The sequence below is a fragment of the Myotis myotis genome, unplaced genomic scaffold (assembly GCF_014108235.1).
Source record: "Myotis myotis isolate mMyoMyo1 unplaced genomic scaffold, mMyoMyo1.p scaffold_m19_p_1, whole genome shotgun sequence".
NCBI classification, from domain to species: domain Eukaryota; kingdom Metazoa; phylum Chordata; class Mammalia; order Chiroptera; family Vespertilionidae; genus Myotis; species Myotis myotis.
Genome location: NW_023416313.1, coordinates 26,745,832 through 26,770,668, shown reverse-complemented (window position 1 = coordinate 26,770,668; position 24,837 = coordinate 26,745,832). Strand labels below are relative to the sequence as shown.

The window sequence follows — 24,837 nt, the reverse complement described above, 5'->3', positions numbered from 1 at the left end:
AAATTCATGTAGTTTTGTCAATTTACTGTTTAAAGTATTACTTGTATTTATAATGCAGTTGGTTATTATTTTGAAGTGACATGCACTTCTTAGTTTTATCTGTTTACGTTTACTAAAAGTGAATGCTGTGTAAGATTTTGGAGAGCGGTGGTGAATTACCCACCCAGGCCATGTGATTAGCAGATGAGTTGTTTATGTTTTTATGGTCTTGGAAAGGAAGCCACTTTCTGAAAGAGTTCTTATGGAGCATTATCCATGGTGAAGCCTTCATTGGTGAATGGAAGTCGTGATGTGTCCATGTGAATATTTCAATTGCGTATCTGGTGTTATTTGTTGTAAATACATATGAAAGTTATATCAGTTATGTTGGCTGTGATTTATAAGATGAAAGAATTACTAGTGAGATTAACCAGTTAACTGCCATGCGTCCAAAACGGAAACCATCCCCACACTCCGTAGACGCTAATGGCGTACGAAGGGTTAACAAGACAAATCTTCAGATTTACAAAGGCTTTCAGTCTGGAATTCTTTGAAAACAAAGCAGACCTCCATATGCAAGGTGTTACTGTGAATGTTCCTTGACAATTCAATTTATCTAACAAGTAAGTGGGAACGTATAACTAGGAACAATTCATGAATTGTTTAATAATAGGAAGATTTTATGGAACCCCAAATAATAAACTATTTTTAAGAAATGATACTACTTGGAATAGAAATGTGTGTTATATTTTTCTGTCTCCCTGTTAATAAGTCATTTAAAAGTTCTTGGATTTTTCTCTCCATATTTAAAACTAGAGGAGGAGGAATAATAATAATTATAATAATGTGTTGAGTCTGCTTTCCAGGGATGTGTTGAGAATTCTAACCTACTACATGTTAATAAAGTTGTATTATAATTTTGAGAATTAATAGATCAAATACTATATGTAAATATAGATGTATTTCATTATAAATGTTCTAACATCCTCTTTTGGTTTGGGGAAAAATATGTTTCATGGGGTATTGTGTATGTTCAGTTATTTAAATTCTTTTTTCTTCAATGATTTTCCCTTTTAAACTGCTGGCTTTAAAATTATGAAACTCTTGCTACTTGGCACATTAACATAGATAATGCTCTTTGAAACCTATAAAGATTGTGATTTAAAACTTTCTGGTTTACAGTCATTTAATATTGAACATATTTTTTTCCTCAGTGAACTAATTCTGAAATTTTCTTCAGTGTATACAAGCTTAGATCTATATATTTTCACTGAACATTGCAAAGTATACCCTTTAGGTTTGACATTCCCAACTAAATGGTCCTTGTTCTTTTGAATTTCCACAGTTCTATATTAAATTTCATTGCCAAGATTAATAATAGCTAGATTACAGAGGCCATTCTGACTCCGTTTGTTTCTTCTGACGTGCATAATGTGTTTGCTGACCTGAAGGTAGTCAAGCACAAAAGAATCCCATACACCTTTGTGATTTTTCTCCTCAATATACAGAACACATGTGATATGTATGGAAGCATGTCAGATATTTGTTAGTGATGATAAAATATGTAGTTTATTCATATTTTTATATTGCATATGATAATCGTGTAGTGTTAATTACTACAAATAAAGATTTCTCATAGGCTATGGTAAAAGTATTCATCAGTATTGTTTTAAATAATAACTTTATCTCAGAATTCTTAAAACTTGAAAAAAATTATAGAAGTAGAAGAAATTCAATTCCTGGTGTTTTAGCAGCTTTGTTACATTTTTTAAATTAAAATTTTAAAACTTCACTGGCTACAATATAATTTCACTCCAGGAAAATTAACTATAAAATACTATTTTCTTTATGCTACGAAAGTCTGTCATATTTCACAATGCTTGATTATATTTTCTGATTTATTCATGAAATTTGTGATGCTGTATTCATTAATGCACTCTAAATTATATTTATTAAAGGTTTGCAGGCATAGTTATTTATTTAAAAAGTTACAAATATTTCAGTGAGCTGCTATAATTAAACCAGGTTTGCTCCTTCTTTTCCCCCTGTAGGCAGAGCTCACAGTTTGGAGACGAAAAAACATTTAATGATTCATCATTGCTGGAAAATCTCCAAAATAATCATGTAAGTGATATAAAATCATTATATTTTAATTAGTGAGTGAAAACTAATGAACATTTTCCTGAATTATCTTCCCTGTTTATGTATTAAGTTTTGTGATTATTTTTAATAAATTTTGAAATCTGTTGCTAGTTTTTTAAACTTGGCCAACATGGTTATTAGATATTTAGTTTTACTATTATCATTATCAGTATTCTATCTTGTAACAAAGTCTTATGTTAAATAATATTAGAACCCTCTTTGTTTGAAAGAACTCACTATTAACAATTTCAAAATATCTGTAGAAATGAATTACCTGCTCAAAATGATAGGCCAGTGCCAAATATATATACATTAAGAACTATGGACATCTTTATCAAGTCATGGGCACTAAAATTTCATCAGAGTAGGTGGTAGGGTTTCCTGGAGTTTAAACCCCAGAACTTTTTCTCACAGTTGCTTCAATATGTGCACAACATGCTCCCTCTGACGAACGGGTGAACCTACCACCTGTGCCTCCGGATGGAGCTCTTGTAATGTGTTTGTATGGCTATTTTTATATCCTTTTTTCTTAAGAGAGCCTGCAACAGAATATTACTTCAGGACCCACAAAACCTAGACCTAGACCTCCTCTTCCCTCCAGTGCCCTCAGGTTCAGTAACTTACACCACGGCCTGACTTAATTTTCTTTCTAGGAACGTTAGGGTTGCTTTTGATACTTCCTTGTCCCTCCATCTCCAATCAATGGAGTCACCGAGTCCTTGTCAATTCTGACTTACGAATATGTCTCAAATGTCGTCTTTATTCTCTCGTTCACTCCGAGGCCAGACTTCCAGCATCCCCTGTGTGAATCACTGGAATGCCTCCTAACCATTCTCCCTGGTTTCCTTTCACTTCTTCCAGTTTCGGTTGCACAAGACAGCTGCCGTGATGCAAGCGGAAATCAGTCCCACCGCTTCCCTGCGCAAAACCATTGTCTGCTTTCCCTCTTCACGACTCCGAGTTCCGCGATCGGGGCCTGCCTGTCCCAACCTCACTCGGAGCCGCTCGTCCCTTCTTTTTCCCCAGGCCCCGCTAGTTTGCCTTTAGGTTCTCGAACGCACTTCATTATTTCCTTCCTTGGGGTCTTTTCAGTCATATTAGGTTCCTGTTTGATGGAAAACTCTCTGCTCAGTTTCTCATGAAGCTACAACCTCACCGGCTTAAATATCGCGTTATCTTCAGAACAACCGCAAACTCACCCCAATCACATTACATGTATTTGCACGTTCTCTTCTTTGTAGCCCTTTTCACTCTATAAATAGGTTACACATGTATGTTTATCTGTGTTCTGTTCTCCCCGCAAGTCGAAGCTTCACAGGGCAGGGACCATGTGTCTTCTGTCTATTGTCACTTGAACACAGTTTTCTCAAATAATAATTTGATTTAGTTTTTCAATCACTTCACTTCCTTTTTGTTTTCTATTTTTTTTAATATGTTTTTATTGATTTGAGAGAGAGAGTAAAGGTGAGGGTGAGAGATAGAAACATCAATGAGAGAAAAACATCAATGGCTGCCTCCTGCACGCCCCCTGCTGGGGACCCAGCCCACAACCAGAGTATGTGCCCTGACCAGGAATGAAACCAGTGACCTCCTGGTGCATGGATCGATGATCAACCACTGAGCAACACTGGCCGGGCTGTTTTCTTTTATTCTTTGTCCAACAGCATAGAGAAATATTTTTTTTTTATTAATTTGAATGACATTTTTCTTCATCAAGAGCCAGACAGGCAGATGTTTGATGTGAGATCTGGCTTCTTTTCTCCTACAAACGAAGCTCCTTGCAGAAAGGATTCACTTTCATGTCTTCCTTGGGTCACACGAGTCCATTGTACATAGGAACTGCTCAGTCATTTCTTTATTTGGAAAAAACTGTCAGTTAAGGTTGCCAGTTTTGGAGAGAGGGAGGACAAGGAATTACAGAGGAATCCCCTGCCATCATCACCCAAACCTAAAATAGTGAACCACAGTCAGATGAGAGGCCTAAAATTTAAATCTGGTCAGGGCCCGGCCAGTGTGGCTCGGTGGTTGAGCACTGACCTATGAACCAAGAGGTCTCTGGTTCGATTCCCGGTCAGGGCACATGCCTGAGTTGTGGAATCAATCCCCAGTGTGGGGCGTGCAGGAGGCAGCTGATCGATGATGTTTCTCTCTCATCAATGTTTCTATCTCTCTCTCTCCCTCTCCCTTCCTCTCTCTGTAAAAAAAAAAAAGAAAAAAAGAAAGAAAAAAATTAAATATGGTCAGGAGTTAGAACCAGATCAAGAACATTTTAGACTTTCTCTTCTGTCTTCTAAGCCCAGTATTTGACCATATCCACTTTTTTCACTGTACTCTTTCTATTTGACAACACAGAGTTGTCTTGTATAAATGTTTAAAAATGAATGAGAGAATACAAGAATGAATGATTTTAGTTAAAAATATTTTTTCTTCATAGTAATGTTGTCTTCTTAGTTAGCTATAACCTCATACCTTCGATATTTAATAGCTACACTCTTAATAGATGGGCATGAAGGAATATTGCTGTCATGAGTGTCAGAATGTTTAAGTGAGAAGGTCTAATGTAGCTTTATTTCTTACAGCCAACTGCACCTGTAATCTGTGAATTTCTCACCATGATGGCAGTCTGTCACACAGCAGTACCAGAGCGAGAAGGCGACAAGCTTATTTATCAAGCAGCATCTCCAGGTACAAATGACGTAATTGTGATGTATTTTTTTTTCCAGTGGAAAATTATTCTGAAATTTGAGATTGTCAAGAAAAAAATCAATTTAATTTGAAAAATTAAAATAACCAACTTATGTTTTTTAGATAAAAAAAAATCATTTACTAATTAGACAAACCTTGGCTCTTGGAATTAAATATATCTATATGTTAAAATATAAAACTTTGTTTATATAATTTTGGTAGATGACATAACATACAGAAATTTGAATAACAAAACTCAAATAAGCGAAAGTATTCTTTTATATACATATAGTAATTCTCCCTTCTTTTCAAAAAAAACTTAGTCAAAAACTGTTTTTGCACATAAGCAGACAGAAAAGGAAGATCTGTTTGCCTAAATAGTCTGCATTTTAGAACACCAACTTTGCTTCCCTCTTTGGGGAATGATAATCGATAATAAATTATTGTGTATTTATTTGGATGAGGATGATTTACACATTTGAAGGGATTCCATAAAATAATGTAGTAGCACAGTTAATTCTTGAGTTTAATTTTAGACCTATTTTCAATGTAAATTTGAGTAAATAGTCAATTCAATTATTATAAGGTTTTAGGAAAGAAGGAACACATTTTGGGGAACTTTGTTAAAAGTATTTTAAACTGTATTCTAAACCAGTAGCTATAACCTAGTAGAGTGTACTCAATTCCTTCTAAGTGTAAGAAATGTTACATCTCACATTGTTGGGATAGAAACTACGTGAACATTCTCTTACCCCACACCTACCCTCAGCAACAAGAAGTTTTAAGGTAGCATGGTGATGACAATAACTAATATATGAAAAAATCAAGCATCCATTCATTAATATTCATTTAAGTCAAATTTTCAATTAGTAGCATTAGTTTTTCTACAATCAATGTTATAGGAGGAAAAACTTAAAATGTAAGAAGGCAGTTTTGTGTCATTCATTTTGAGAAAGGTTTTTCTAGAAAATTTGCTAGACCAAGAGGTACATGTACATTTTCATTCTTGTTTACAAATAAGACTGAGTCTTGCCGAAACCGGTTTGGCTCAGTGGATAGAGCATCTGCCTGCGGACTGAGGGGTCCCAGGTTCGATTCTGGTCAAGGGCATGTACCTGGGTTGTGGGCACATCCCCAGTGGGAGATGTGCAGGAGGCAGCTGATTGATGTTTCTCTCTCATCGATGTTTCTAACTCTCTATCTGTCTCCCTTCCTCTCTGTAAAAAATCAATAAAATATATTTTAAAAAATAAAATAAATAAATAAAAAAAGACTGAGTCTTAATGTCCAAAAACAGGACTCTGGGTTTATACTTATCTCAGATTATTATATTCATTCCTTTGGCATTGTTATATAATGTTAAAGTAAATAGATTGCATAACAGGAGCCAGAATAAGAAGAATTTTAATGCTTTAAAAATTAAACAGCACCCAGCTGAGGTGGCTCGGTGGTTGAGCGTCAACTTATGAACCAGGAGGTCACGGTTCGATTCCCGGTCAGGGCACATGCCCATGTTGTGGACTCAGTCCCCAGTGGGGGGCGTGCAGGAGGCAGCCAATCAATGATTCTCATCATTGATGTTTCTCTCTCTCTCCCCCTCTCTCTTCCTCTCTGAAATCAATACAATATATATTACTTTAAAAATTAAACAGCAGCCGAAACCGGTTTGGCTCAGTGGATAGAGCCTCGGTCTGCGGACAGAAAGGTCCCAGGTTCGATTCTGGTCAAGGGCATGTACCAGGGTTGCGGGCACATCCCCAGTGGGAGATGTGCAGGAGGCAGCTGATCGATGTTTCTCTCTCATCGATGTTTCTAACTCTCTATCTCTCTCCCTTCCTCTCTGTAAAAAATCAATAAAATATATTTTAAAAAAAATTAAACAGCAAAGTATATTACAGTGATGTATTTCTCTTGTCCTGGGAATAATTTTCATATCACCATGTATTTGCTTTCACCTATTTTCCCAAAACAGATGAGGGAGCCTTGGTCAGAGCAGCCAAGCAATTGAATTTTGTTTTCACTGGAAGAACACCTGACTCAGTGATTATAAATTCAGTAAGTTATTTATTTTTAAGTCTTTTTTTCATCAAAGTAAACCATGTATAACTTTAAAGATAAAATAATACCAAACGGCTTGTTTTAAAATAGAGGTTCCCTACTCTAGAGGCAACCACCTTCTGTTACTTTATCTCTTTCTTCAGGCATTTATACATCTCATATTTTCAAAGAGTGTATGTGATTAATGATACCTGTGATTGATATAATTTCTTCAATATTATACATGTCTATTGACTTTCTGTTTTATTATGTTAAGTGAGGATTTAGCTCTTCTGACTCACCATATCTTCCCAGTATTATTATATTTGTATTACAATTTTTGGTTAAAGAAGTAATCAGACCCAGTTTATTAAATGGCCAAAAGACTTAAAACATTTCTTAAAAGAAGATGTATCAGTGGCCCATGAAAAAGTATTGTTAGTCATTAGGGACTACCACAGAGTAGCATACAGGGTATACATGTTAATCACAAAAAGATAAGATAAGGCTTGATCAGTAGCAAATTAAAATTACAATGAGATGCCACTGCATATCACCAAAAGGGCTAAAATAAAAACCATTGCACCAAATGTTAATGAGAATATAGAGGAAGTGGAGCACCCAGATATTGCTAGTAGACTCACAATATGATGCAATCCCTTTGGAAAACCTTTTAGAGTTTTCTAATACAAGTAAACTTGCACCTAACGCAGAACTTGTTCTCATAGTTACCCAGGAAAAATGAAAGCTATGTCCACAAAACGATGTCTAATGGAATGTTCTTCGCAGCTTTATTCATGGTAGCCAAAAACTGGAAACAAACCAAATGTCCATCAGTAGGACAATGGATAAACGGATTATGATATGCTAATACAATAGGCTATCTAAACAATAAAAAGGAATGAATTAATGATTCATCAATAGCATAGATAAATCTCAAAATCATTACGTTGAGAAAAAATCAGGCACAAAGGAGTGCATACTCTTTAGTTTCATTTATATGCAGCTCAAAATCAGGCAAAAGTGATTTGTGGTGATAGAATTCAGATCAGTGGTTGCCTCGGAGTCAGGGAGGAGATTGGAAAAGGGCACAAAGGAATTTATGGGGTGATGAGAATATTCAGTATCTTGTTTGAGGGGGTGATTACACCAAGTATGCCTTTGTCAAACTATATGAATTTCATTGAACTATACATTTAAGGAATATGTACGTTATTGTATATAAATTATATCATTATAACTCATCAATTAGTGTTTATATTATTACACCTGTAGTGATATTCATAGCTGACCATTGCTATAGTCAATATTTTCTTGTTTTAATTTTGTTTCACCTAAAATTGTTTCCCGAAAATGTTTCCTTTTATTTCCTAAAGCTAAATGCCTACATTTTTCAGTTGCTTATTTTTCTTTCTACCTATTGCTGATTGTCTCTATACCTTCTTAGCACACCTTTATCAGATAACCTGCCCGTTAGCTAATCCATTCTTGAGGCATCCTTCTTGAAGTCCTCCATTCTCTTGGTCTGGGCCAGTTTAGCTCTAAGGCTGCTTCTCTGGCATTTGACATTCCTTTAGATTTCTCTCCTGTTTAGGACTTTTCCTGTATCTCAAGTCTTCTCTCTCAGGGAACTCCCTTGTTTTGATGGGGCACATGATCTGTGAGTTTCATCAGGTTAAAAAGTTGTCACGGAAGGAGAGGACACAGTGCTGATAGCCCTCAGCAAGCCCAGCCCCTGCCTTGCAGGGCTCTCAGATGTCCTGGCTGACAGTTCACAGTCTTACAGTTGTCACCCTGGGGTCACTGTCCTGTATTCCCTTTACTTACCTTTAGTCTGTGCTGGATCTCCTGTTTCCTAAAGCCCATTCTCCTTGTTCTTGGTTTACTCTTTCCTTGTTGTGGAACACATTCTTTAGTGGCTTCTTAAGAAACGATACAAGGGGAATTATTTGTTTTTTTAGTCCTTTCAAATCTAAACATTTTTTATACTACCATGGTACCTAATAGTTGATAGTCTGCCTGAAAATAGAATTTCAGGATGGAAATCATTTTCCTTAAGAATTTTGATTGCTTCACTGTCTTCTGGCTTCCAGCACACCTAGTTGAGAAATCAGAACCCATTGTGACTCCACATATTTTGTGACTTGCCCTGCCCCCGCCCCCTCTCTGAAGATTGTAGGATCTTCTTTGTCCTAAGAGTTTTGAAATTGCACAATCCTATGCCTTAGTGGGAACATTTTAACCCATTTTACTGAGCACTGGACCCTTTTCCATTTGTAGATTGATAGGCCATTCCTCAGTTCTAAAAAATTTTCTTGAATGATTCCATTTTCCTTCCTTCTTTTTACTCTGCTCTCTTTAGAATTCTTGAACTAATCTTTTATTTCTTTTCAGGCCTTTGCCTTTTTGTTCTGCTTCTTGGAAGTTTTCCTCAACTTTGTCTTCTTGCCCGTCTATTGATTTTTTTTTTTCATTTTCCCTATCATGTTTTTGATTTCCAAAAATTTTTTTTGCCCTGTCAATATTTCTTTTTTAGTAGTATGCTGTTTTTGTTTCATGCATGTCATACTTATGTTATTTCTCTGAGAGGAATAATGATAGTTCTGTGAAGTTTTTATTTAATTCACAAAAAGAATAGACATAAAAAAATAAATTTACATGCATAACAATTTAATTAAACAATAGTTTTCACCAGAGTATAAAAGCTTAAACTGTCACTGCAGTTGTTTTTGGCTGTGATAATTGTTTTGGGGAAAGCATGCTTCACCAATAACTAAACATTGACTTTCAAATGTTCTTTTTCAGAATTTCTCATTTTCTACTTAGGAGAAATGACCAGCACTTAATTACAGCATCCCTTATATATGGTATATGGTAGACTATACCAGCTCTTTGACCAGAACTGCAATATGTAGAACAGTAAGGCCAATCTCCTCCAATACCACCAAAGAGTAGCATACAGGGCATACATGTTAATCACAAAATGATAAGAATTGTTATAAGCAAGCTTACTGCTTCAAACATTGTCTTCATGGGTCCATTAAAAAGCATATACTGGCCATAGCTGGTTTGGCTCAGTGGATAGAGCCTCCATCCGCGTACTGAAGATCCCAGGCTCAATTCTGGTCAAGGGCACATACCTTGGTGGCAGGCTTGGCCTTGATCAGGGGCATGTGGGAGGCAACTAATCGATGTGTCTCTCTGACATCAATGTTTCTGTCTCTCCCCATCCCTTCCACTCTCTCTAAAAAAAAAAATCCATGGAAAAATGTTCTCAGGTGAACATTTAATAATAATAATAATAATCTATAGATATAAAAGCCTAAGCAACCATTATGACGAAACGACCAGTCATTATGACGTGCACTGACCACCAGGGGCCAGATGCAGGAGCTGCCCCCAGCCTGCAGGCCCCAATCATCAATGGAGCCTGCCGGCCAACCTTCTGGTCCCTCCCCCCGGCCAACAGGCCCCAATCAGCCCACCGCCCACTTGCTGTAGTGGCGGTTGGCCCCTCCCCCTAGCTGGCAGGCCCCAGGCTGGGACAGGGAACCTGATTGGCCCTGATTGCCAGCCAGGCCTAGGAAACCCACCTAAGCATGAATTTCATGCCCTCTAGTAATAATAATAATAATAATATGAAGAAGAAGAAGCAACAGCATATACTGCTAAGGCAGCAAGATTTTCAAGAGTATAAAGGACTGCAACAAGTTTCATGCCATCAGGAAGCCACTGCAGTATAATTCTGATGACAGAACAGAAAGTGCCACCTATGAAGCATATGTCAAGCCACTTCCATCTGGTATTGAAACCAAGTGACCAGGCATCAGGACCTGCTCACACCTCCCCATCCGCCCCAGCCCATGCCCATCAGGAAACCCAGAACCTGGCTCTCCATGGGCCGACATCCAGTGTTGCGTTTGAACTCTCTTTCCTCCAAATTGCCTTTGCCTGTGTGTTTTGGGTATCTTTGTTCCGTGTTAACAGCTTTCTGTAGACATCTATGAATCTTTGGGATCCTCATGGTTAAGAATGAGGAACGTGAAAGCTGATGTGGCAGTTCTGAGCATAAGAGTATTTGTCAACAATGAGCCTCCTGGTACGGTGGTCTCGTAGGGTTAGTTTGGGGAATTGTGATAGCTGTACCTCTAGGACTTCTCTTGGTTTGTTGGATTTTCCAGTGAGTCACCTTCCAATTTCTGCCTGGAAAGATCTGGCTGCACAGTGTAGGGAGTTGAGTGGGTCGGGGCATTAAGGCCCAGCATCCAGTATCAGGATGGCAATGCCCTATCTTCAGCTGTGCCCGTCCACTTCTAAACGAAAGGTCCTCTTTCACCCCAGTCTCCTGCCAGTGCAGGAAGGGCCAGTGTTTGGGCTTCTTTTCAAGTAGCTCCTACCCAGTCCTCCCTATTTTAGGCCCCTCCTTTTACCTCATAGTCCTAGAGCTGTCTGGCATTTCACTTCCATAGACTTTGAAGGATGATGTGGTACAAATCAGGTTGGTTCCCAGCTTTTGAGTGGCTAATGTGGCATTTGACCTTCCTGTTTCTGCTAAGTAAGATAGCACTCATTGAGCTCTTTTCAAATTTTTGGTGCTATTGTCTTTTTTTTTTCCTGCCATTAGAAGTGTTTTTCTCTTTAAGTGTTTACTCTCCTTTTAGTGGGGCTTTGGGAAGGATGGAAATTAAGTGTGAATGTTCAGGCTAGAGTATCGTCCCAATATGCCAAGGTTGCAGGTTCAATCCATGGTCAGGGCACATACAAGAACCAACCAATGAGTGCATAAATAAGTGGGACAACAACTTAATGTTTCTCTCTCTCTCTCTTCTCTCTCTCTCTCTCTCTCTCTCTCTCAAAATCTATCAATAAGTAAAAAATGGCAATGTTCAATCTTCCATCTTAACCTTAAAATTAAGTAAGTTCAATAAAAGATGATATATTTCAAAAGGGACGATTTGTTGGTGTTGAGATTTTTTACATTAAAATTTCATGACTAAGGTTTATTTCCAAGAAGGCAAAGAAACTTCCAACTTTATGTAATCATAAACTCCTTTTCTTTATAGCTGGGGCAAGAAGAAAGATATGAATTGCTCAATGTCCTGGAGTTCACCAGGTAAAAACATCTGCTCTATGATTTGTGTGCATAAGATAAACGTCTATCTATTGTTATTTTTCCCTTTTTAAATAAGTAAGAAAGTGTGCTTTATTTTCTTTAACTGAACTTATTTAGACAAAATATTACATTAAAATCTTTGGTGCAGTGTTTAATTTTCATAGCTGGAAATAAATCAGAAACAGCTTCCTTCAGAATGTTGCAAGATAGGATGCCTGAAGATAGTGTAAAACTATTTTTCAGCGTGACTGTCTGCATCACAGCCGTGGGGTATAGGACCAGGAGTCTTGCGGCTAATGATCTGGAAACAGTGTTGTACTTAGAGGGACCAAGATTGATGTGGAGTGAAGATGAATCAGAGTTAAGATCCCACCACTCTAATTATGTGCTCATTAAACCTAACCGTCTCTGGGATTCCGGAAAACATATCCATGTCTCTGTTAGGTATCAAACCAGTCACTATCTAGTGGGAAAGAGCAGAAAGCAATGAGATTATTCTACTCACTTCATTTCTTAACGTCATATAATGAAGGCCTTCTGTTATCATCAGTGATATATCTGGGTTGTAGGCTTTTTATTCCCACATGCCTAGTTCGTTTCCCAGCTGACGTACATTCTTGGGGCAAATAGTCTTCAGCTACAGACAGAAGGGCCTTCAAAGGTTTCACCGCCATTCACAGGGCAAAGTGCTGTTTTTCCTACGCTCCCTTGTATTATATCTATAAAATATTTATAAATAGCCTATCCATTAGCATGTGGATATGTTCGTTTATTAGCATACACTTATAAGCCCTATGCTAAGTGGTTAGTGCCACGAAGAAAAAGAAAGCAAGGTTGGGAGGTTAGGCTTTTGCAGGATGCTTAAGGGTGAAAGGGAAAAAGGTGAATAAGGTGGTATTAAAACAGGCTCCTTGAGAAACATTGGTGGTTTAAATTAGGCTGATAGTAGTGAAAATAAAGTGAAATTGATAGAACCCAGGTACCTTGAGGAGTGTCAGGGGGACTTTGGGATGGATTGGATGTGGAAGGGGAAAGGAGGAAGGAATTAGAGTCTCAGGCATGAATAGCTGGGTAGACAGAGGTACTGTTTACACAGGTGGCAGGTACAGCAATAGGAATAGACTTGGCAGGTGACATGTTGGAATTGTACATGCCCGTGAGATACACAAATGGAGGTGTCCGAGGCAGGCAGCTGGGTATGATGGCCGGGAGCATGAAAGAGAAGCCAGTGGGCGAAATAGAAACTCTGTATTCGTGGGCCTGTCAATGGTGCCCAAAGCCATGGAGATGAGTTGGATCGGCTGGATATAAAATAGAGAATGAGGGAAACAAGAAAGGCCGAGGATTGAGCCGTGAGTAACTCCAAATTTAAGGGTTGATTAGAAAAAGGGGGGAATTGGCCATGAGACTGCTTGGTGGTTAGAGAAGCAGAGGATAATGGCACGGAGCCAGCGGGAGAGGATGATTCCGGGGCGATCCTGGTCACCTGTGTGAGAAACGGCTGCAAAGTCAGCTCAGAGGAAGGTTGAAAAGCAGGTGTTGGATTGAGCCATTCCGTGCAGTGGCGAGGAGAGACTGTCATTTCTGTTTTTAGTGACATACAGTTCATCCTAAAACATGCCAGCTTAAATGTAGTTGTTGTTCTTTAATCTGAACACATTGAACCAGAGCGCTCCTCTACCCTGGTGGGTACTAACTCCAGCAGGTGTCTAGGGAGCTGTTTCGTAAATTATCCCTCTGGGGCAGCGGATGGTACCCTACGGCCTTGAAAAACATAAAGGAACTTTCCGAGGCACCCAGCTGCACACCCAGGGGATGGTTTGTATACGTGGTCACATTTTGGTCACATTGATTTTTTCGGTGTGACCATTAAAGTTTATGAGGCATGACAGACATAGCGATGCGTGTTCTCAGGATGATGACACGTTATGGAAAACCTTTTCTTCCAGCACCAGGAAAAGAATGTCGGTGATCGTTCGCACTCCATCCGGGAAGTTACGACTCTACTGCAAAGGAGCTGTAAGTTTTTATTTTTGTCTTTTGCAGGTTTGATTGATGATGGCTTATAATGTCTATGTTAAGCATTCTGCTGTGGAAATGTAACACAGATGTGTAGCATGAAGTTGCTGACATCCACTTTCGTTGGTGTTTTATAGTAATAGTGTTTGGTCTCTTCTGGTGCAATGTGGAATTCCTTCTGGGTCAGTTTGGTACTTTAAAAAAGTTTGGCCTAGGTTATTCATATAATTTGATTTTTGATACATAACATTTAAGGTTTATATTACATAAAGAAGATAAGAGACACTTAAATACAGAAAATATTCTTAAATTGTATTAGAAAGGTAGTGATCCACACCAATTTGAATTTTAATTTTTAAAGACCACTGAAATGGGGGGGATGGGGATTGTATCAGAATTACTGCTATAATTTCTTCACTTGGTGATCTCTATTTGTCTTGCATTGTTTTAAATTATAACAGAATTTTTAACTATTGGTTGGCTTTGGTATGTTGGCAGGTTAGATTGCCAGAAACAGCAATAGGTCATTCTGACCAGAGCCTTTTTTGTTGTTCTTAGAATTGGTATTTTCCTTCTGAATTATCCTTTTCAGATACCTTAGTCTACTTGGACTAGTCAGGTAACGTACCAACTTGGAACTTTGCAATTTTGAATATAATAAAAAAACCTCACTTTAAAATTCCATGGAACTTGGAAATTGACCTTATTACGAAGCCCAAGCATCTTACTTAATTTCTGTTGAGAGTGTTTTTCAATGCCTTGGTTTTAAACCATTTGGTAGAACTACTTCGTGGTGTCTCATGAGTTTAGTCTTAGAATTCCTTTGGTTGTTGATCCAAACAATTAACATTTATTTGTTGTGTACATTTTATCTACTAGACTTTGAAATGGATTTGGATATAGGAAGATAAGACCCAAACTTGTCAGGAGCTTAAGACTAGTCAGAGAAATATATATAAAGAGAAAATGAGGATACAATATTAAGGTATATTGTAAAGACCGTCTGCATCTCCATGGTAACATTCAATGATGAGGGGATAAAGGGAGCCTTTAAGACCTCTCACTTTGAAAGGAGGATGTAAAAGTGTCCAGTTTAGTATACCCAACTCACATTTTGTCCTGCTTAGTTTTGAGTAATCTACCTAGAAATTTTGTTTGGGGAATTAAAGCATTGAATACAAAATAAAAACACTGGATTTCCTTTTTGAATAATCATGGACATCGTTGGCAAACATTAACTTGCTCATTGCATTGTTTTTCCCCATTTTCAAATTGGCTATGAAATGTGGTTAAATATTAAAAAGGCATAAGCATATAAAACAGCAAGGTACATTTGAGAACTACGTGTAGTTTGGCAGAGAACAGCAGAATGTAAGGCTGGAAAGGTGAGGTAGCTCATAGGTTTTTTGATGCCCAAGAACTTTTATGTTTGTTTCTAGATTGTTCTAATGCCATTTAGGAAGATGAGTTCAGACAAGAAAGAGATGTATATGGAGTTACCAATTGAGGCTATTAGATGATAGTCCAGGCAAGAGTTGATAAGGATCTGAACCAAGTCAGATGCAGAGAGGACTGAGAGGACAGAGATTTAGGATTAAGTAACTGATTACATGTGGGTGATGAGGAAAGAGATTATTGTCAGATTTCTACCTGGCTGAGTTATACTAACTGATACCACTTCCAAGATAGAGTATTGGGGGCAACCTCCGGCCCATAAGGCAGAGATAACCTGGATTTCCTGGGGGAGGAAAACTGGGGTGCTGATACAGATTTAGGAGATAACAGTGTAGGTGGAAACTAAAAGCAGAAGATGGATGAGAACTCACAGGAAGAAAATATCACATGAAAAGAGAGCAGGACTAAAGGTGAAACTCAGAGGATATGGGGTGGGAGGAGTGGGGAGACTGAAATTTGGAGGAGATGATTCCTTGGTAGAGTGAATAATCAACAGTGACAAGTGCATCATAGTACTTTAGTAATAAGCCAAAGAGGCCTGATACACAAAATTCGTGCAAAAGTAGGCCTTCCTTCCCCTGGCTGCCAGCACTGGCTTCCCTCTGGTACCCAGGACCCGGGCTTCCCTCCGGCCACCCTGGCTTCGTCCAGAAGGTCATCTGGAAGGACGTCTGGTCTAATTAGCATATTATGGTTTTATTATTATAGAAGTCAATTAAAAAGCCATCACTAATACTTCCCAGTCAAGCCAGATAGTCTGTTCATACTTTGATGTATTTCCTCAATTCCAATATCATGACAGTGATGGATAACAGTATAAGGAGAAAAAAGACAAAACCAGGCTCAAAAGCAAATAGGAACAGAAAGTCAAAGCCGTACATTGAAATGAAGCTTGAGCTGAGTGGGGTGGCAGTCCTAGGCCCTGGGTTTGGAATCAGGAAGGAGTGGCTGGAGATTGGTTTCTGTGGGGCGAAGGTGGCAAATAGTTCTTTCTGTAAAATGCAGATGGGAGCCAGCTTCCACTCCTTGAAGCTTACGACAGCGGTGAGCTTCTCAGTGATGCCGTGAGGCTCAGCAAAGCTCATGCCAACCTCTGCGGGGGCTAGAGACCCGATAGATTGGGATGCAGGCAGAGAGGGAGAGAGCAAGACCGGAGCGCGGGTGCACTCCAGTTGAAGTATCTGTATGGACCAGACTAGCAAAGGGTGCCTAGAGTTCAACGTGATAAAAAAATTATAATTTTTTATTTTCAATCTATATATATATATAATAGAGAAATGTGCTAATTAACCGGGACTCCGTACTGGACAGGAGGTTGCGTGTGCAGCATCGGGGGCAGGGCGGCAGCGGCCTCCACTTGCCTGCGCTGGGGGAGGGCCTGATCAGCAGCGGCTGCAGCTGCTTCAAGGGCCAGAGAGCGAGGCAGGGCCGGACCGGAGGGTGGGCAGGGCCACATGATTTCGAATCGTGCGCTGGGCTCCTAGTTATTTATAATAAAAAATAAATTGGGGGAGGGGAGAATGGGCTACCTGTAAGATAAATTAGAAACCATAAATAAATTTAAGAAAGAACGTCAGTAAATGGAATAAACTCTAGACTAGACAGAGTCGAAGGGGTGGGAGTGGAATTAGCGAATTAGATGATCGCGCCTGAAGAGTTCCTCTAGAACAGGGTGGGGAACCTTTTCTCCGCCAAGGGCCATTTGGATATTTATCACATCACCTGGGGGCCACACAAAATTATCAACTGATAAATTAGCCTGAAAACAAAATACACATTATCTATGCATATTTACTTTTCACATGTAAGGATGGCCAACTGTGATTGTCGCTTAAAGACATGCCATACGATTCGTGCAGAAAGTCATGTTCTGTCCCCCGCTTTCCTCCACGCCTTGAAGAAGGCAGGAAATTCTCCTGTTCTGAGCATCAGTTTCTCCCACCAGAATGCTTGGCTGCTTTGCAGAATTTCCTCTCCCCAGCCCTATTATCACTTTTGTTTACATGATTTTAATCATTTAAAAGATTTTCTTAGCTTTAAAATGGCCTGGGAGGGTTGGAGTGGGGGGTAAGAGATCAACCGAAGGACTGGTATGCATGCATATAAGCATAACCAATGGACACAAGACACTGAGGGGTATGGGAGGCCGGGGGAAGGTCAAGGGGAGAAAAAACAAAAAAGGAGACATATGTACTACTCTTTGTAATACTTTAAGCAATAAAACAATTAAAAAATAAATAAAAAAGTAGAAAGAAAAAATAAAATAAATTGATACCCCCTTCCTCCCCCCCCCCAAAAAAAAAATAAATAAAATGACCTATTTTAATTTCATTGAAAATGTCATTAGTCTCTGGGAAAAAAAAAAAAAGTTCCTAAGGTATACCTTTCATTCTCAGAAAGGAGCCATGCGGGGAAATTATCGTTTCCTTTGCTTTGCCCCCCCTTCCCATCCCGCCACTGAAAAATGAAAAGAAATTCCTAATTGAGGCCGGGAATACTCCATCTGCTCTGAGGTCACTGGGTTCTGCTGCTCCCAGGGGCTCTAAATCATCGTCCATTAGTCTGCTTCCAGCGCAGCCCTGAGACCAGAGACCCCAGCGTGGGGAATACCACTGAGAAAGTAATTGCAGGTAAATGATTTATTTTTTCCTGACCTAATAAAACCAGGAAGGCCAAATACTAAAATTCTTAAAATGTTCAACGCAGGCCAAAGAGGAACGGAAGGCACAATAGGCAGTTTACAAAGGGGCAAGACTTGGAGGAACATACGTGGTCCGTGAAGTTAAAGCAGAAAGGGGCTTTAAAGAGAATCCAGGAATTGGATTTTTACAGACTGAGGAAATGGAGTTTGCCAGCTAAAGTGACACAGTCAGAAGTACATAGCTCTGTGGCGATGCTGGGTGTGTCCATGATTCTCCCTACTCTACCCGCCAGCCCTCTCAGTGGATTTAGACCCGTGTCTCTCAGAATCCTTCTGTCAGCACGGTCCCATCAAAGGTGCCGTTACCACGAAAAGGTTAGGAGTGAATGAGTTTGGCACAGCCATATAGTCCCCTTAGAGATGCATCACACACAGTAGCATCTTATTATTTTTTAAAATATGTTTATATTGATTTCAGAGAGGAAAGGAGAAGGAGAGAGAGCCAGAAACTTCAGTGATGAGAGAATCATTGATGGGCTGCCTCCTGCATGCCCCCCACTGGGGATTGAGCCCACAACGCAACCCAGCAGGTGCCCCGACCAGGAATCGAGTCCTGACCTCCTGGTTCATAGGTCGATGCTCAACCACTGAGCCACACCGGTCAGTCCACAGTAGCATTTTAAAGGCCCTGGGAAGTTGCAGCAGGGCAGGCTCTTCAGCATTGAACTTTTTGAGGCTGGACCATTCTTCCTTGTGCACCTGTGAACACTGCCGTGTTCTGAACAACCTTCAGAGACTGGGTGGGAGGTGGGGGAGCCTGCAGCATGTGGAAGGTGAAGTGTTGATAGAATATGAGATCTTGAATGTTGGAATGACTACACATTTATTCAGAGGAGAAAGATGAAAATATTGGACTAAAACCTTATTCGTTATTGTCATTATGGAAATGGTATTATTCAGGGGCAATCTTCTATGCTTTAAAACCAATGCTGAGCCCTGACTGGTTTGGCTCAGTGGATAGAGCATCGGCCTGCGGACTGAAGGGTCCCAGGTTCGATTCCGGTCAAGGGCATGTACCTCAGTTGTGGGCACATCCCCAGTAGAGGGTGTGCAGGAGGCAGCTGATCGATGTTTCTCTCTCATCAATGTTTCTAGTTCTCTATCCCTCTCCCTTCCTCTCTATAAAAAAATCAATAAAATATATTTTTAAAAAAAACACCAATGCTGAAAGTGATTGGTTGTTTTTATATGGATTTGCTATGGATAATGTTGCCAACATCAACTTTATTGAACTCAGAATACTTAGTTTAAGTTTATACCTTCTGTTTGTTTTCCAGGACACCGTCATTTATGATCGACTGGCAGAGACTTCAAAATACAAAGAAATTACCCTAAAACATTTAGAGCAGTTTGCTACAGAAGGTGAGTGTACTATTGTAATAAAACATGATTAAATATGTTTTTAAAGTCATAGACTACCGATATCCTGTGGGATCATTGTTATTATTTTACTTAGAGATTCCTGAAGCAAGATAATGATTGAGGTTGATTATTTACATCATACTATATGCTATTCCCACCCGTTAGTTTTATTTTGCTTTCCTGTATTTATTAAAATTTTAAGAAACTTTGTCCCCTTGGTGTAGTAGGTACAGGGCCTATAAATTGGTCCACTTTCGAGAATGGGCACTATTTACAGTTTAAATACTTGACTTTGTATCTCAAGCAATGCAGAAGGAAAAGAAACGAGAGGCAAAGAACTGGATATTCTAATCTGAATAAAAAATAGAAGAAATAAATAAACCTGTATAACCTATTAAAATAGTTACTCAATTCAGTTTCAGCTGGAGAGTTTTCTTAGGCCCCTGCCTCCCACCAGCCTCTGTGTGAGGCCTGAGAATCTGTGGTAAACATACTCAGTGCTCCTTCTCCATCCTACGGGAATGTGTGATCCCTGGGACAAACAGTGCATATCCTCAGGGAGCTGATCTAGGGTAGATGAAAGGAAGGGAGAGTCGACAGACATCAGGCTCAGTGATACAAGAATCTGTAGAGTCTTAACTCTAAACTTAACGTAAGTGGCCCGAGCTGCATCTAACCTCCCATCTAACTTTCACTCTTGTTGTCTCGGGCTGGAACCCGTGCCAGTGGCACCAAGCCTGACCTCGGATCAAATCCTTCTTCCTCTTAATCCGAACTGTGAAAAGATCGGAATGTTTCCAAGCACTAGGCTTTGAAAAGCAAGGACATACATAACCTCCCGATTCTCCTCCAAAAATGCGAGAACATGGAGAGACTCACGTCCGTAGCGTTCAGATTCCTGAAGGCGCAGCCTCCGAGGGCTCGGCAGGTGTAATACCCAGCGTGCAGCGCAGGCCCCCAGTCCGTGGAGCATCTTCCCTCTCTGGTTGTGATGTTAAAGACATGCCAGCACCCAGACAGTTCAAATGGGCATGGCCTCCGCCTCCACCCTGGTCTGAACACACTTCGACTCCGCGGCTTCCCCACAGCAAGTCTCCAGCCAAGTTTCCGAGAGAGAGAAACGTGTCCTAATGTGGCCCCAGAGATTTCAGTTCCTCTCTCGGTGATCGGGCCATAGACAGCCCTGCTGCTTTCTGGGACAGCAGAGTCCTCCGGGCACTTGACGTCCTGTGTTCTTTGTTTCTTGTTCCTGACATGTTCCCGGGCCATGATTTATTTGACCTGAGATCACTAGCACCCAGTCTTCTGAGAGGTCAGTGAACTTGAGCGAGGGCCTTGTCCTTTCGGGAACCTGGTGAACTGCATTTGTCGTGGCTGACAGGCGTTTTGCCTCTTCCTTGTTTCAACCCAGGGACATTTTTCTGGCTGAAGGTAGCCTCCAAGTGAGTTAAGAAATTGAAAGACACTGACCCTGGGAACAGGTCCCCTCAAACATCTGCTTTGACTGTTTTCCACAGGGTGTTTCTGATGGTTTTTTGTCACTGCTCCTGTTTTTGTTTTTTTTTTAAGATTCTTTATAACTACAAATTTATAGTGGTAAAAAGCAATAATAAATACAACCTTGTCCCAGTGAGAGGAAGGTGGCTCTCCCAGTGGACCTCATTGGGGTCTCTCTCTTCCTCTCTTCATAAGCATTTAGGAAGCCACTGTGCTCAGAACTGGAGTTATAGATACAGAAGGTCCCTGCTGTCCAGGAGCGCTAAGCTAATGCAGGAGAAAATAATAATAATGATAGTGAAACATTGTCATTCGCACCATAGCAGTGTTTGGGGATTTCTGACCAGGCTTTGGGGTGAGGGGGAGGTCTGGGTGAGAGGAGGATGCTTTAAAGAGGTGATTTTAAGAATTAGTCTTAAAGTAGATGCAAAACAGACAGTGGAAGTGGAAGAGAATTGGAAAAGGTGTGATGCAGAAAAAGTGCAAAGACCCTGGTGTGTAGGAAGTGAATGGCAGAGAACGGGTTGAAAACAATTGCTATAGGGTGAATGAGCCAGACTTTAGGGTTTGGAGTTCTTTCTGGGGAACGGATGAAAGATTTCAAGCAAAGGCATAACCTGGTAAAATTAGGTTTTAAGAAAGTTACTCTAGCCATGAAGGATGGATTGAAGGAGCTGGGAATTAAAATCAGGGTGCCAATTTTAAAGGCTAAGGAAACATTAATACACATTTACACTAAGGTTTGTCATTCTTGAATTGGACTTCAACATGTTGCAATTAAATCAATGTTTCCTAAATAAGACATTGTTAAATAAAAATGGAAGGGTCAGACTCCTGAATAAAATTTTATTTGGTGTTGAGGTGCATGCTCCCCTTTTCAGGGTTAAGAACTTTATGCTTCGCTGTGGCTGAGATTTCAGAGAGTGACTTTCAGGAGTGGCGAGCAGTCTATGAGCGCGCGTCCACCGCTGTGCAGAACCGGCCGCTCAAGCTCGAGGAGAGCTACGAGTTAATCGAAAAGGTACGTGGAAGGCTGTTCTGTTCATATAGAACGTGTGGTTTCCAGGAAACTTCCGTCTTCACTCATGGGGCTAATAAAATAAAAACCAAAATATCTTTGACACCCCACTTACTGTTGAATCTCCTCTAGTCTAAGCACTGACAGATCTTAATACCAGTTAAGGTTTTTGCTGAAAAGTCTCTGGAATGACTTTGTATGGATCTTTACTCATGACACAGTTGTGGAGCTAAAACTCAAAGGTAGTTTAGTCTAGCAATATTCCTTGCCTTGCCGTGTATGTATTCCATTGCTTCTGCATCACCCAAGGTACGTATGCCACACTCCACGCACATGGACATGCATGCACATGTGCACGCAAGTGACATATACATGTTTGTGTACATATAGTTAATGAATGTGTATAATATGTAATTAAAAATAACAGAGTAAATATTTTGTAGCTAATGATAAAGAATGTGTCATCCACTGTTCACTTTCATTTCTATCACAACTAAAAATACCCTCATTTTATTATCCAACCAACCAAGGCTATTCAGCCCAAAAGTGATGGATACGCTATAATTGATGCTATTCAAATAGCAAGAAATCTTGCTTCCTTAATTAATATCAACAAACATTTTTACATAGATATCAACAAACATTTTTACATAGTACTTACTATGTGCCGGGTGCTATTTGTAGCACTTGAATCTATTTACTTATTTAATTTTCACTATTCCGCTTTGAGGTAGGTACCATTAATTATTCCAACTTTACAGATGAAGGAATCAAGGCAACAGAGAGGTTAAGTAATTTGGCTGAGATTACACAGCACTTAAGAGGACAAATTCTCACTCTGCCTCCAGAGTTCATGCTCTTAGCCACACAAGCATCTTCATTCTAACCTTTAACTTTATATTAAGCAACTTCCTAAGTACATTATTCCTTCAACTGTACTCGTGTGTACTGCATAGCAGCAAGTTTCCTGTTGGTTACAGTTTATTGGATCTTGCTTTCAGGTGAGTAAACGCCAGCATTTCCCCCACCCCCGCCACTCCCCGTGTGCCCTCCCCTCTGGGAACGGTCATGCTCCAACTGCAGGCAGTTTTCTCTGTTGGAAACAGTTGCTGTCTGTCTCCTCGGTGGATAATGATCACTTTATTTGTTTCTCCCTTGTATTTGAACTGTAGATGTGCACACATAGCAGGAGGCTTGTTACCAATCAGCTTATTGAATTTCTCTTTTTTTTCCTAACACGCTCATATATGATTATGCCTTGGGGTATTATGTGGTGAAATAAAATAATATTTTATTGGTGAGGCCATGACCATAATCTCTTTCAATCTCGTCAACCAAAGCCACATGTCTTAAAGCACTAATGGTATTGATTTGTAATCTTTTGCTTTTCTTACTCTTCAAGAAGAAATAAAGCTTAACCCTGTTTGGAAATTCTCCTGTCTCCTTTTCTACACAGCCTGAGCATAACATAGCCAGCCTTTTCCCACATGCTAATGAGATAGCATTAACAAACAATAAGTGACAAGAGAATATTTGAAGATGGATTTTAGATATTAAATGGTGTTTCTATGTGCAACATACTGTAGAAAATTCTGGAATTGAATCTTTAATCTGGATGTCCTATAATTTCTAGATTAGATTATATAGGTTAAACACTGGTCATGGTGGTGTGGTGTGTGTGTGTTTGTGAGTGTACGTGTGTGTATAATATCTGTTACTAGAAGTCTTGTGATTTCCATCTTTAAATGAAATAGATGTTTCACCTTTTACCAGCAGATGGTGATGGTGAGTCACATTGGAATTTAAGTTGCCTGGGAAATCCATAACCTGTGTGTGTATTTTTAGTTTACAAATACAGAAGCCTCCCTGACCACCGCCTCTTACCTAAAATAAATGGGAAAGGTAATTTATAGCTAATTCCTCTTTAATTCGTGATAAGCTCTGGTCTCTAAGTTTTATGGAAAAATTTAAGACCCAGAAAGCTTAAGGTTGCCTGGTTCAGCCAGCTTGTTTCAAATTTGGACTGGTTTCTTAATTCACCCCTACCCCTGAAACCATCGTTTCATCCACTTATTCAGATCAGGTGGTTAATAGATGTTAGTTACCAGGGATGCACACGCAAATCAGCAATACGCAGCATGGCCCTCTCAGCAGCTTCCTAAGGGTGTCTGAAGGGGGGAGGCGTGACTCGCAAACTTGATCCAAAGGAAACTTTCAGACAGGTGGCAGCTTTTGAAATGAGCCTCAAAAGATTATTTTACCAGTTAAAGGGGAGCAGAGGTCCTTTTAGGAGAAAGAATAGACACAGTGACAAGGAGGGAAGTCTTTGCAACTGAGAGCTGGTTTTCTGAAAAGTGCTTTTCCCGACCCTGATCCCGTTGGTACCTCTAGAGCCAGATGATACCATGTCTTCATTAGTCTGAGCTCCCGTGTTTTGTTAAAACCAGCCGGGCTTCACATTCAGTGGGCTCACGGGGTGGTGACTACCACCAAAGCCACCTAGGGAGGCAGGCCTCAAGCTCAGACCACAGACTCTGCTGCTGCATCACCCTGGCTTACCGTAGCTCTCAGTCTTACCATTCATCCACTGGCTCCTTCCTTGGCTCTTTTAATGGAGACATGTTGATTATGTAATCTTTTTAAATATGATTGGAATCGATTCTTTATGTAGAACATAACAGTGGCCTTACCACATTAGATAGTAAATTTTAAACTGAGAGTGGTTTACAAATCTCTCTCTCTCATCCCATTTTCCAAACAAAATATTGCCTGAATAATTATATATATATATATATATATATATATATATATATATATATATATTATTGT

General features: G+C 39.7%; 1 protein-coding gene across 7 annotated transcripts in view; it reads left to right on the top strand.

Annotated features, from left to right (window-relative positions):
- The window catches only part of ATP8A1 (ATPase phospholipid transporting 8A1), a 209,931-nt gene that overhangs the window by 86,902 nt on the left and 98,192 nt on the right, over window positions 1-24,837 (top strand). For all 7 annotated transcript variants that reach the window (XM_036332572.1, XM_036332580.1, XM_036332553.1 and 4 more), the window contains 7 exons: window positions 2,031-2,103; window positions 4,701-4,806; window positions 6,779-6,861; window positions 11,907-11,956; window positions 13,906-13,975; window positions 19,409-19,493; window positions 21,872-22,011. In XM_036332572.1, the coding sequence (XP_036188465.1) occupies window positions 2,031-2,103; window positions 4,701-4,806; window positions 6,779-6,861; window positions 11,907-11,956; window positions 13,906-13,975; window positions 19,409-19,493; window positions 21,872-22,011 (607 nt within the window). The remainder of the gene's footprint in view (window positions 1-2,030; window positions 2,104-4,700; window positions 4,807-6,778; window positions 6,862-11,906; window positions 11,957-13,905; window positions 13,976-19,408; window positions 19,494-21,871; window positions 22,012-24,837) is intronic.